The sequence below is a fragment of the Micrasema longulum genome, unplaced genomic scaffold (assembly GCF_059751315.1).
Source record: "Micrasema longulum isolate JH-2025_06_02 unplaced genomic scaffold, ASM5975131v1 h1tg000471l, whole genome shotgun sequence".
NCBI classification, from domain to species: Eukaryota; Metazoa; Arthropoda; class Insecta; order Trichoptera; family Brachycentridae; genus Micrasema; species Micrasema longulum.
The window spans coordinates 157,308-170,775 of NW_028277669.1; the positions used below are offsets into that span (position 1 = coordinate 157,308).

Sequence of the window (13,468 nt, forward strand, 5' to 3'; positions counted from 1 at the left end):
ATATTTATTTGTAGAGATATATTTTTAAAGGGAAAAATTGCTAGTCTTTTAGATTACTGTATAGTACAGCGTATACAACCTCATATATTCTCTTAAAAAGTAAAATAACTAATTGAGTTTTTTTTACTCGTCTATAAAAATAATAATAAATTATTTTAAGTACATAAACTATATTATTTGCTTAATTAGGAGTGTAACACATTTTTGGACGGATATAAGTAGTGGTTTGTATTAACTGCCCATAAAATTCTAATTTTATCAAACAAAAGTAAAAATTCTCTTTTAAAAACATTTCATTAAAAAAATCAGCATAAGAGATTGCTTTGTAATTCCTCATAATTTACTCACTTTTTTTTTGTATTCACAGTTGGATTTGTATTCACAGATTTTAAACAGTAAAAGAGTAAAGCAAATGGTCATAAACACAATTAAAAAATGTTTTTCATAATTGCTTCAGGCAGTTATAATTTATTTCTACCCAATAAATGTTATTTGAGGCTTCAATAAATTATATACATAGAAGCATATTTCACTATCACTTGTAAATAAAGTATTTATTATTGATGTTGACCCAAATTACCAATCAAATTTTTTAGTTTGAAATTATTAAAAGTTTTAAATGGACTCCATTACTGAAACATTTCATTTTTCTGCTTGCAAAACCAGCCTGCCGACGGGAATGCCAGCAGAAAGAGCAATGTCTTTACTCAATCGTATCTCTTCCGATATCAACATCTATCATACTACTGAAAGAAAGTTCAGAGGATAGCTTCCTTTCACTCTAAATAATGTGTTTTTTTTTCTACTATATTTCACATTCAAATTGCATTGTTATATTTTCTCATATTATGTATGCCTTGAAATATGTATTTTGTAATGAACATGACTAAATCAAAATAAAATAAATTAAAATTTAAAAAAAATTTAAAGCTTAAACAAATATGTATCGTGTTTTGTGCGGTGATGTTTTGAACTATCATCGCATATTGTGCAAAGCTCGTTTGGCTGAGTAATTAGACAACATGTCCTCTAGAACTTCGGGCATGTTGGTCGGGTTGAACATTTTATTGGGTCCTCCGACAGACAGGCGCTGCCCAGCCCTCGCCTCCCTCTCGGCCGAGATGCCGGGGATGGCGGTGACGTTCCCGAACTTGATGTACCAGCCGCGCTCATACTGCGCGTCTGAGGAGTTGAGGGCCAGCCCCTCCTCGCGCAGGAAATCTTGCCATACCTGGAGGTCGGGAACTGAAGTCGGAGCGGGACGGTTTCCGCGAATTCCTTCCACAAATATTCCCACTTTGTAGATCATGGTGTGGTAGGTGTACAATTCTGTCGAACTGAGGACCTATATAAAATAACAAAAAATAATAATTTTTCATCATTTTCATTACCTCAGTTGTATGCTTAAATAATTATAGTTTTGAGGTATTTTTAACTGGCTTTATATAAATGTGTATTTAGAAAAATTGTGTGACTTGAAAATTTTATTTATTTATTGAAGTACCTACTTGCATAACAATATGTTTACATTGGAAAGGTAAAAGTTCCTAAGCGAAAAGTTTTTTTTTTAATTAATAAAAATTCCCATGTTTTCAATTTCTATTTCAATTATGTATGAATCACGCCAAAATAATAGGTATATGTAAGATTTTTTTATTAATTGAAAAAAAAAAATTAATGAAGAAATTCAGTGGTTTTTTAAATATTATTATTTGTTAATAGACTATAAAACTAAGCCAAAAATTTTTTTTTACAATTTTTATATATCGTATTATCAGCACTAAGATTTTTTTAAGTTTGGTATTTCTGAAATAACTCCGCGTGAGACGTCAGAGGTTCTCTTTCGCTTATTCTCGATCAGTTCTGCCCATTGGCCCATTCACGGCAAGCAAACCGGAAATCTTTCATAACTCTCTCATGATTGGTTGGTTCATACGATGCAGTGACGTCGTTCAAAGTAGTTAGTTTTTATCGAAATGTTGTTTTTGTACATTTTCAGGAAACTTTGCCGTACAATTTAACGCTCCAATTTTTACAGCGCGCAGGAAAACATTTTTTGTATCCAATTTACCGTAGGGCTGAAGTTTCTAATTGGTTCTTTTGTAAAGTTGGCTACATGTCGCTTCGGAACTTTGGCCTTTTCACTGTTGATTTCAAATTTATTTTTTTTAAACTGCATACCTGACTTAAAAGTAATAAAACAAGCCAAAAATATTAGTAAGCTGCCACAGAACACTCTGGTAAGGTTAATATGAAACATTAATACACATTTAGACAACTATTGTATAGTTAGACCAGTTTTAAAAATTACAAAAAACTCCTTATGCAGTTTTTTTTGTTGTTTTTTTAAATGGCTAATTTTTACTAATTTACTAGACTAGTGATTTTTCAAAAAGTTTGGATTTTTTTTTTCATATTATTTTAATTCAAATGTTGGTTAATAATTGACTTCATGATTTTGGATTTATAAATACACTAAAAGCATTCCCTCCATACCTGAATATGTTTTTTTTTTTAAAAATATATATTTTAATCTAAATTTTATTTTATTTACTTTTTTATATCTTATATATATTTTTTTTTTTCATCATTGTTTTAAATTTTTTAAGTTGTTCATAAATGTTTTTAGTGTTTTATTTTTGTTATTTCTTTATTACAATGTAGTACTATAATTTATTTTTTATGTTAAATTATTCTTAATTTTACTTTGTTATATTTATATTTAGAGCATAAGATTGTCTCACTTTAATTGTTATCTTTTATTTGTCATCTTGGATATTTTATGTTTCTTTATTACTTTTTTGTAGGTTTTTTGAAAACAATATTTTGAGTTTGTCCAAATTTTTGTAGACAAGGACTGGATTCAACTCCCTGGGGAGCTGTTTATATTAACATATTACAACAGAGATGAAGAACATTTAAGAAAAGGTAATATAGAAGTCTAGGCATCTACAGGGCATATGACCTGTCAATGGCTGGTTTAAGTGGCCACTTTACACACTGTGTAACATTCACCATTCTGCCCATATTTGAACATCTACATTCCTTCAATTCTTTCATCTGTTGACGTTCGTGAAGTTAAAGAGCTGAAACCTTTATTTATGCGTGTGAGATTCATCTAATTGAATTATTTCACCTACATACTAGGCAACGCCAGATTTTTTATTTTTTTTTCAATTTCTATACTTCTTCATGGACCAGGTGGATTTATCAACAATATTTTGAGTTTGTCCAAATTTTTGTAGATAAGTTTTGTGTTCGCAGCTCCCCAGGCAGTTGAATCCAGTCCTTGTCTAAGTTAGCTCTTTAACTTCACAAACATCAACAGATGAAAGAATTGAAGGAATATAGATGTTCAAATATAGGCAGAATGGTGAATGTTACACAGTGTGTAAAGTGGCCACATAAACCAGCCATTGACAGGTCATAAGCCCTGTAGATGCCTAGACTTCTATATTACCTTTTCTTAAATGTTCTTCATCTCTGTTGTAATATGTTAACAATATTTTACTTTAACTAATTTGTTTAGTTTTAATTATTCAGTTGAATTATATAGTTTTATTTCATATTATATATTACATAATGAATCGTTCACTGCTGTGATTATTTCTATAAAACTTTTTATTGTAAAAGGTAAAAATAAATAATAATGTAGTATAGTGTAGGTATATATATATATATATATTAGAAATGTAGCTTTAGAACAGGTATTTTTGTATCTAGTGAAGCTGCTAGGATTATTTTCTTGCGATTAAATTCAATGTCACATACTTATTTTGTTTTATTTTTGCATGTATTTACTTTATTTTTTGACAATAAATGCCATATTTCGGCACTGAACCACCAAAGACCAAGACAGGGTCATCTTATCGGTTTAACTCGTACCTATGACATTTTTTCAAAATCAAGTTACTTTAAAACAAATTATTATAATAAACTGTGATTGCTAGGTACTGTCATTTTTCTTTATGGCCATATTGGAATTACACAAACAGTAGCAAAAACTGTGTTAATTTACTTGTATAATCCTGTTACAAACATCCATTTCAACTGGGGTATTTTATATGAATTTAACATCATCAATTAGTCATTATCTCCAGAAAATACAGTCTAAGCTAAACTAAACTAATTTAATATACTTAATCAATATGTAATATGGAAGAATGTGAAACTTACAGGAAATGTAATAATCCTCGAGCCACAACACTTGACGGGATAAAGCGCTCGAGTATTGTAAATGGTGAACTGCTGAGTGGAACCAGGAAACATCATCTTGTCCAGATCATATCCTATGAAGGTGGACAATCCAAACTCATCCCTCGTGTCAACAGGGTGTATGTTCATACTTCGTAAATGTTTACCTGTCGACAATCAGTGCATAAAGTGATTCATTCTCGAGCCAGTGCAGAGTGTTTTGGTAATTTCATACATGAAGGCGAGATCGGCCTTTCGCTTCCGGTGCCCGTCCAAGGACAGTAGAATATTTTATCTATTTGACTTGTTGTACATAATATAACTAAACATCGGTGGGAGTATTGTCAAATCGCAATTTCTTCCAACCATCCGATAAAATAAATAAAATAATAAGTATTATATATATAATTTGAGTTAAAGGAATTCTAAAAATATTTTTTTTTTAAATAAGGATATACAAAAATAGAAATAACAGTATGAATCTGTATTTAAATTACCTTAAATCAATGCTAGTACTGAATGGGAAAAGGGAATAAAGAGGAAAGCAGGATAGATTAAGGAAGAAAAAATAAATATATAAAAGAAGACACCAACAAAAGTTGGTTGTTGCTGTTGCTTGCTATAATCAAATAAATAATTATAAAACAGCCCATTCAAATATTTAATACACTTTGCTTATGTGTGCATCACAAAATTTTCAAATAAAATATTTGCGTACCTACTAACAAACTAAATTTGTATGTTTACTTGGTTCACCAACAGGCACTAACTAACACATTAACATGGGGTTATTAGGCATTCTAATGCACTGTGTGTGTTATAAAAAAATGTTTTTTTAAACCTTGACAAAAGGACAGTTGTCTTCTGAAACCTTTTGGCATATTAAATTTATATTAGTGTTTTTACATTAACTAAATACGTAGTAATGATGGAAAATCACAAAATTAGAGCTTCAAATATTATTATTATTATTTATTTATTGAAAAAAATTCTTGACTAAATAAGTATAAAATTACAATGGTTTGTACATACATTATGAATAATAAAGTGAAAACTCGTGTTTAGAGAGGGAGTTCATTTTACATTTATTTTTATATATACAGATCCCTCTCAAACCTGGCTAACACGATCGTGCGGGTCGACAAAAAAAATAAAATCTCAAAAACGCTTTAAAATTTTCACCATGTGCCTGCAGATTTTCTTCGTGCGGGTCCACAGCAATACTCTACGGGCATTAGATTCAAAAGTATATCGCCAAGGGCGTCTGTGTCAGCTGTCAAAATGTCACGCCGCGTTGGAGGTCGAACTCTGTCGCGTAAATATTATATTAAAAATATAAAGATTCATTATTTAAGTAATGTGTGATGTAATTAATGCAGTTTACATATTTATTTATTTTTATTTCACATAAAACATTATTTTTTTATTTTCTATATGAACACCTCACTGGGCATAAGCCGTGTCGAGGCATTAATTAACATTATTTTTATATTATGTTCTAGCACATAATAGATAACACTGTATTGATATAAACATAAAACATAAATAGCAGACATGCAACAATAATTCCGAGTTCAAATAGACTTCTATTTTTATATGCATTTAAATGGTTAATTAGTTTTTTTTTAAAAGTATTTGTACGGGCTGGGACGTACCTCTGACATTACAATTTTTATAGAGTAATGACATATTTTGATGCTTTCTACGTGAATTTGTAGTTATTTTTATGTATTACGTATATTAATGATTTAATGCTTTACATAAATTTATGTATTAACTCTTCATAATAATAATTATTATTTTCATTAGATGCTGCCAATGAAGTAGCACCAGATGAGGAAGGATTAGATGATTTTGTTCTAAATGCGATTGAATATGGGAACATTTCAGAGATGAACTGTTCAAGTGAAGAAAATGAGGACAATGACCTTGTGGAAAATACCCTTTACTTATAAGCAGATAGGACGAAATAGTAAAATAGGTGTCCCGTTTTTGATAGTTATTTCAAAACTTTTCCTCTCCTGAAAAGATTAACTACTATTGGCATCCACGGAACTGGCACAATCATGGTGAACCGCCCAAGAGGTATTAAACTAAAAGCGGACAAGCTTATGCTTATGCGACAGGGAGATTTCCAGCAACTTGTTTGTGACGATATTGTTTGCGTCAAATGGCGAGACACGAAATCCGTTGTGATGACCTCGAACTCTACTGGAGATGAATCTGTTTCAACAATCAGGCTGCTCTAAAAGCACTGAACTCTGTCGGGATTAATTCTAAATTAACTTTGGAATGCTTACGGGGGCTTAATTGTGTCGGTGAGTGTAACAGTGTGACATTAATTTGGGTACCTGGACACTCAAACATCGACGATAACGAGGCAGCTGATGAAATGGCAAGGCTGGGAGCTGAGACAGCCCCAATAGGCCCTGAGCCCTACTTTGGGTTGCCCAAATATGCTCCTCGTAACGAGCTTAGGTCATGGGCCAGGAAGCAGAGCGTTATGCTCTGGCAAAAAGTACCTGGTCAGTTCTCTCAGTAATGTTTAACTATCATAAAAAAGACAAAATTTCTTAGCAAAATTCAAATTTCATTTTCAGGTCTGATAGGGATATATGAGTATGTATGAATAATGATTTAAAGCCGCAGTTGTATTGCGTCTGTGTAAAATTAAATTATTTGGAAATTTAGTTTCGAGAATTTTGTAAATTCGTAATTGAATCAAGATTGTTTCTACCTAAATACAGGTCCTCTTGTTTCCAATATTTCCCTCCGGACATGCACGCCACGGTGTCAGGGAACATGTTGCGGAGGCGCAGCATGGCCCCCGCGCTCAGTGCGAACCCCGCCACAGCCATGTTGTAATCCACGCCCCAAAAGCTGATGGGGTGCCCGAGGTAGTGGCCGGCCTCCGCATCGAGAGCCGCCACCGCACGCCGCAAGTTTTCAGGAATCACGAACATGTCGTCCTTCACAAACATCGCCCACTTCATCGCGGAATACTCCCCCACTATCCTATTTATCACATCACACAGCAGGTGAAACGAAGATGTTGTATTGGACTTCCCTGTCGGAACAGTCTGTTTGCTACTGTTGGGATTTCTGCTGTAAAATATCACTTCGTTGCACGATTTCGACCACGTCTCGTTGATGGCGAGGGCGTTTTTCGGATTCGAAGTATACACGACGCAAATTATCGGAACCGTTCGAAATAACCACTCAGATTCCAACTCCCCGCCGATGTCCGAGTATCGGAGTTCATCGTTGTTTAATTTTATTTTTTGGTAACCCATCTCCGTGAACCAGGAGTCGTAACTTTTAAGATGCGTCTCGTTTTCTCTGTAACGATCTACATAACATTTTTCAGAAAGTTTATTCTTGTACGTGGGAGGTGCGCGTCTACTATGTAATATAAAAAATAAGCCAATGCCTATACAAAATCCGATGAAAAATGTGCGAATTATATAAAATTCAGGAGCCATCACGATATTTATTACTAATATACTATAAAGAAATATCAATGTAACGTAAACTCATAGTTCTTTAAGTTGGAAGTAAACGAACTTGAAAATCACACTATTATTAGTAAAACTTAAATGAACAACGTTTAAAAAACCATTATTTTTATTATTTTCTGTCATCTGTCAAAAACTTTTTACTCTTCCACAGAAAAAGAAGATTAGAGTATGAGAGAAGGCCAGAGAAGGCAGAAAAAAACGAATAACTAGTACTTACTTAAAAATTAGAATTGTACATACAAAACAAGTAATTCATTTTGAAAACAGGTAAATTTTACTTTATTGCATCAAATGAATTGTCATGGTGTCAAGACGTGAAACTAACTGTTTTACTATCGACTGTTATAAAGTTTTGAAGACAACGAAAAATATTGTTCAGATGTCATAAAAATAAAAAAAAACAAATCCACCGCGGTTTTCAGATGCGAGAAAAGTCACAGGAAACTCGAAAACGACAATAATTTTCACTTTCTTTCCATTCTCGTCCCTGTGCTTTTTATGGGGTCTTCCAGTTGGAGTTGCAGTTTGAACTTGGATCAAAAATGAAACTTTCTAAAGAAAGATGCGAGTTTTATCATTTTCCTGTTTTTCTAGTAAAGAACTTAAATAATATTTAATACTTCGTTTTCAATAGTTTTTAAGGTGTCAATAATTTTAACTTTCAGATACCAATCTAAGGAGGTCGACTAGAAATTGCAAAGTAAAACAGAATTCAGAATTTGTGAAGTGCTATGAATTAACTAAGGTTAAAAAGCCGTCGAGAAAGAATCCCAATAATGGGAATTCTGAAAACACCCAAGACGTATGTTTTATTGTTAATTTTTCTCAATTAAAATTTGTAATCAACAATATTGTGAGTACCTGTGTCCAAAAATCTTTCTAGATAAGTACCTACCTAAATTCCTATGGGATTTAACCGCTCATGGAGTTTGGATTTAGATTTATAATAATGTGTTACATAGGTATACTTAATTTAAGCTAATTATGTTATGTTATGATCACTGGGATACCAGAAACAAAACCATTTAGAAAAAAGGAGACAAATATAGTCAAAGTGCAAATTCTAAAACAATTCAAAAGAGAAGGTGGCAAAACTTTTATCTCAAACATATTTTTAGGTCAATAGCATAAAGGACGACCTTTTTAAATGGCAAAAACTAATGCTGAAGCATATTTCTGGGAAGAAGTTAATTGGTTGTAAAACAGCCGGACAAATTTTACAAAAACTTACTAGAATTAAGAAATTATGTGAGGCTGATAAAAATTTCCTTCAGGTAATTATTTTTATATTGTGCAAAGGCTTATGTTATATATATAGTTTATTGTTTTCTTGTTATTATTTATTTCATTAATTATGTAACATTTTTTCAAACAGAATTTTTCTAATTGATTATCTTTCCTCCGTGCACCCATTTGATGGCAAAATGGTGTATCTATAGATGCATCGTTTTGCATTAATACGGCTCAAAATATTGTACTCGCTAAGGTCTATCATAATACGGTATTTAAAATTATTTTTATAAGGCTTCCTAGTTAGCAACTCTGTGTAACCGTAGAAAACTTCTGTTTTAAATTATATAAAACATTTGAATGGCGATTATCTCAGTTCGAGCCTTTTTGAGATGTGTCGTTTTGCCATCAGAAGGGTGCATGAGACCTCTGTTATGTGTTTAGTTCGAACATTTACAACCCACAAACTTAAATTCAAATTATAACAATCAATTATAATTTGTATTGCATATAAATAAATTATTATAGTTATAACCTCAGAGTAATAATGCGTCAAGCTATGACGCATTATTACTCTGAGGTTATAACCCTATAACATTTGCGAATTGCAAATGATAATATTATGTTAGTTCAATGAAGCATTATTGACAAAATCAGACCCGTCTCATTGTATGTATAATTTTATTAAAAATATGTCACTTAAGACAAACTTGGGTAGTAAGGAAAGATAAATACAGTTGTCCGAGTTTAACTTTTCCCTTACTGTCCTAAAAACATCCGCGCGTTACGGTGCTGTGTAGTCACTACATGCAAAAAATGATAGATTTTAAATCGTACAAGTGTAATATTCATCGACATATGGTTCAATTATTTATAGTTGAAGTCAAAAGTGATGATATTTTTGATCTAATGGCTAAAAACATGAAAAAAAAACTTTAATTCATACTCTCAGTGCGTGCAAAAGAACCGTCCCCAACGAAAGCCGGGAAGCTACTAATGCAGCTAATGCTAACGGGCGTCTGGGAGAAGTACAAAAAACTTTGCTGTTTGCGCGTTTGAAGCATAAAAATTGTCTCTCTCACTCCCAAATATACCCGTATTTTCGAGAGTGAGACGTAAAGAGTGTGCGAGACAATTATATATTAGGATTACTCTTTTACTACGAACGCAACATGCGACATATTGGTAAACTTTCAATTGTATTAGTGATATCTCCGATTTTTGTTAAACACTTTTTATGTTCCCAATAAACATTAGTTATTTAATGAAAAAAAAAATACCGGTACATAAATGTATTAACATATTACAACAGAGATGAAGAACATTTAAGAGAAGGTAATATAGAAGTCTAGGCATCTACAGGGCTTATGACCTGTCAATGGCTGGTTTAAGTGGCCACTTTACACACTGTGTAACATTCACCATTCTGCCTATATTTGAACATCTATATTCCTTCAATTCTTTCATTAAACATCAAAATAAATGTATAACGAAGCAATCCCGAAAATCTCAACCCATAATTTATTATATTTATTGAGATACAAAAGTTGTGATATGCAATGTGTACTAGCTACACATCACCGGGAAGGGAGAGTTAAACTGTATACAGATCAGAAATTAGGTTTTACTCAGAAAATACTGTGTTCTGTAATACACAAATTGCTCCAATCTTTTATGCAAATGCTAATTTTAGAAAACTAATGAATTTTATTTAAAAAACCAGAACGTCAGATATACTAAAAATCTACCATATCTACTAAAAATTAATTATTTATTTTAAATAGTAATGACATATAATTTTGTTTAAATAAAAGCTCTAAATTTTTGTATTTTTTCAGCCTAGCATTATTATATTTTACATTGATTTGCATGGACAAATTGTTTCACTCAACAGGTGTTTCACATTACGAGTAACATTCTGAAACAAATAGATTCTGTTTAGTTTTCTGACCCATATAATGATTTCAACAAATCTTTTTTACTAACCAGAAATAATGAGCCTTTTAGACAAAAAAATGATGCTGAAGTGTATTTAAAAGTTATTAAAGCCTATTTCCTATTTGTAAGATTTTCCCTTTATCTGCACATTGTAAATACTTCTAATATATTTTTCTTTACGCTTTGTATTTTTTCACAGGTGTGGGAAAAGCTAAAATGTCAGCTTAGTTTCATAGTCAGCGAAGAAAATTCAGAAAATTGCTCCACGCTCATTGAGGAATATGCAGAGAGTAATGGAGAAGCATCACAGAATACAGAATCACAAAGCATAATTACAGAAAAGACGCCTGGAAAGTGTAACACCTACTCTAAAGACGGGATATGGTTGAAGTTCCGAGACTTGACCCTGGTAAATATAAATAATGACAAAATGGAAACTGATGTGAAAAAAAAGTCTCAAACAGCAACCACTGTTGGAATAGTAGACGAAGTAATTGAATCAGAAACTGAATACGATTATGATATGCATAGTCAAGAACACTGCAAAGACAATTATGTTTTACCACAAGAATTGACTATTGATCTCCAGTCCAATAACATGTCGCAATCATTTCCACTCTGTGATCGGGATGATCTAATTCAACAAAATATAATGCAGGGATCCACAGATTCCATAATCAATGAATCAGTTAATTTAATGGATACTTCCACTTTGCAACAATCAAATTATGACACTCAGTACTTCCTTCAGTCACAGACTGAAAACGATTATAATATTCCTATTATACTAGAACAAACTAATATTTCTCCTTTCAAAACATCAAATGAGATACAAGAACATCAGTTTTCAGAATTCCCAGACATAATATTTGATTCTCAAAATACTGCTTCTCTGAAAAAATTTATTGTTCCCAGAAAAAAAGTTAAAACTACCAAAATTCGAAATACTATTTTGACTCCAAGTGCTAGCTCAATGACTGGGGAGGGTTTGATATGCCACCAACCGAATTTACTTCATAAAACAAGAAATATTACTCCTTGTCCCTCAATTTGCGCACCAAATAAGAAAAATATCAATGTAGCAATCCATTCATCAACTACAAAAAATAGTAATGTGGCAATCCATACACCAAATATAAAAACCAGTAATGTGGCAATCCATACACCAAATGCAAAAAACAGTAATGTGGCAATCCATACACCAAATACAAAAAACAGTAATGTGGCAATCCATACACCAAATACAAGAAACAGTAATGTGATAATCCATACACCAAATATAAAAAACAGTAATGTGACAATCCATACACCAAATACGAAAAACCGAAATGTGGCAATCCATACACCAAATGCAAAAAACAGTAATGTGGCAATCCATACACCAAATACAAAAAACACTAATGCGGCAATCCATACACCAAATACAAGAAACAGTACAATCCATTCACCAAATATAAAAAACAGTAATTTAGCAATCCATACACAAAATACAAAAAACAGTAATGTAGTAATCCATACACCAAATACGAAAAACAGCATTAATGTAATTCACACATCAACTACAAACAGTAGAATAGCGATTCATACATTAAATAAAATGAACAATGGTACTAAAAATCTCAAATCAAATAGTAAAACATCTTATGAAGAAACAGTTGATAAGCCTAAGGATTGCTGCCAAAAAAAGATTGAGAGAGAAATTAATCAAAATACGAGCATAGATACTGATAATAAAATTAAGCTCGCAACCACTTCCAAACCTTCAACACTACCAGGTTCTTTGCAAAATATTACAAACATTTCTTCCCAAGTTCTCTTTCCTTCTCCAACTTGGAATGATCAGTGGATAAAAAAATTACAATATGTCCGTAAAAGAGATCCTAAAGAATTCACAGCCGTATTCTCCCTCCCAAATACACTGGAAGAATGGAAGAAAGAATTTGATACTTGGTGACTACAATATGCAGTCTGTCAGAAAAAGAGTAGAAAACAGTACCTAAACATCATAATTGCAACAGATTTTATGCTGGCAATACCAAATTATAAGAGCCTTGTTTTGTGATTGGTTGGGGGACAAGGTCACGACATTCCATGTCAGTATTATTGTTTTTAAAGTGTTATCATAAGTAATAAAAAAGATGACCACCCACCTAAAACTCTTTTTTGGCCGACATATAGGAGTGATTCCGAGAAAAGTAATACAAAAGTATATAAAGATTGATATCAAAATAAAAATGAAATAAAACAAAAATGTAATGTTTAATTTATATTGTAATATTGACTAGAATACATATAAGTAAAATTCCTAGAATACATATAAGTAAAATTCATAATATAAACAAGTTCATTCATACTATCTTTATTTGAATAACACCAATATGTTATTGATAACCCTATAAATCCAAGAATTAATAGTATAAACACAGACATTAATTATAATAGCTTGGAGTCAACGCTTAAATCACAAATCTGAAAAATAACATTATCAGTGTATTTAAAAAAAAAAATTCACATGCACATGGGTATTCGTTTTTTACAAGTAAAAACGGTGTTAAGGAATTGATTCAGAAAAATTATTTTATGTAAAT

General features: G+C 31.8%; 1 protein-coding gene and 1 long non-coding RNA gene across 3 annotated transcripts; one reads left to right on the top strand and one right to left on the bottom strand.

Annotated features, from left to right (window-relative positions):
- Positions 1-201: 201 nt before the first annotated feature.
- LOC148281307 (glycoprotein-N-acetylgalactosamine 3-beta-galactosyltransferase 1-like) lies at positions 202-7,859 on the bottom strand. Its single transcript, XM_088226910.1, has 3 exons — positions 6,932-7,859; positions 4,177-4,361; positions 202-1,345 (listed from the first exon to the last, which is right to left on the bottom strand). The coding sequence occupies exons 1-3, from the start codon at positions 7,674-7,676 to the stop codon at positions 977-979; spliced, it is 1,299 nt and encodes a 432-aa protein (XP_088083036.1). The 5' UTR covers positions 7,677-7,859; the 3' UTR covers positions 202-976.
- On the top strand, positions 5,490-13,131 carry LOC148281308 (uncharacterized). 2 transcript variants are annotated; one of them, XR_015822389.1, is made up of 5 exons: positions 5,490-5,509; positions 7,864-7,979; positions 8,378-8,514; positions 8,831-8,986; positions 11,080-13,131. It is a non-coding gene; the product is annotated as an uncharacterized LOC148281308 (long non-coding RNA). The 2 variants fall into 2 exon arrangements; XR_015822388.1 differs by lacking the exons at positions 5,490-5,509; positions 7,864-7,979; positions 8,378-8,514 and having other exon boundaries at positions 8,696-8,986.
- Positions 13,132-13,468: the final 337 nt, after the last annotated feature.

What these genes read in the sequence shown, in the direction of transcription:
- LOC148281307 (XM_088226910.1), bottom strand. Translation starts at nt 7,676, where the DNA reads ATGGCTCCTGAATTTTATATAATTCGCACATTTTTCATCGGATTTTGT. An exon ending in ACAAGAGGACCTGTATTTAG is followed by an intron (nt 4,362 to 6,931) that starts GTAGAAACAATC and finishes GATTGTCGACAG; the next exon opens with GTAAACATTTACGAAGTATG. An exon ending in CGAGGATTATTACATTTCCT is followed by an intron (nt 1,346 to 4,176) that starts GTAAGTTTCACA and finishes TATTTTATATAG; the next exon opens with GTCCTCAGTTCGACAGAATT.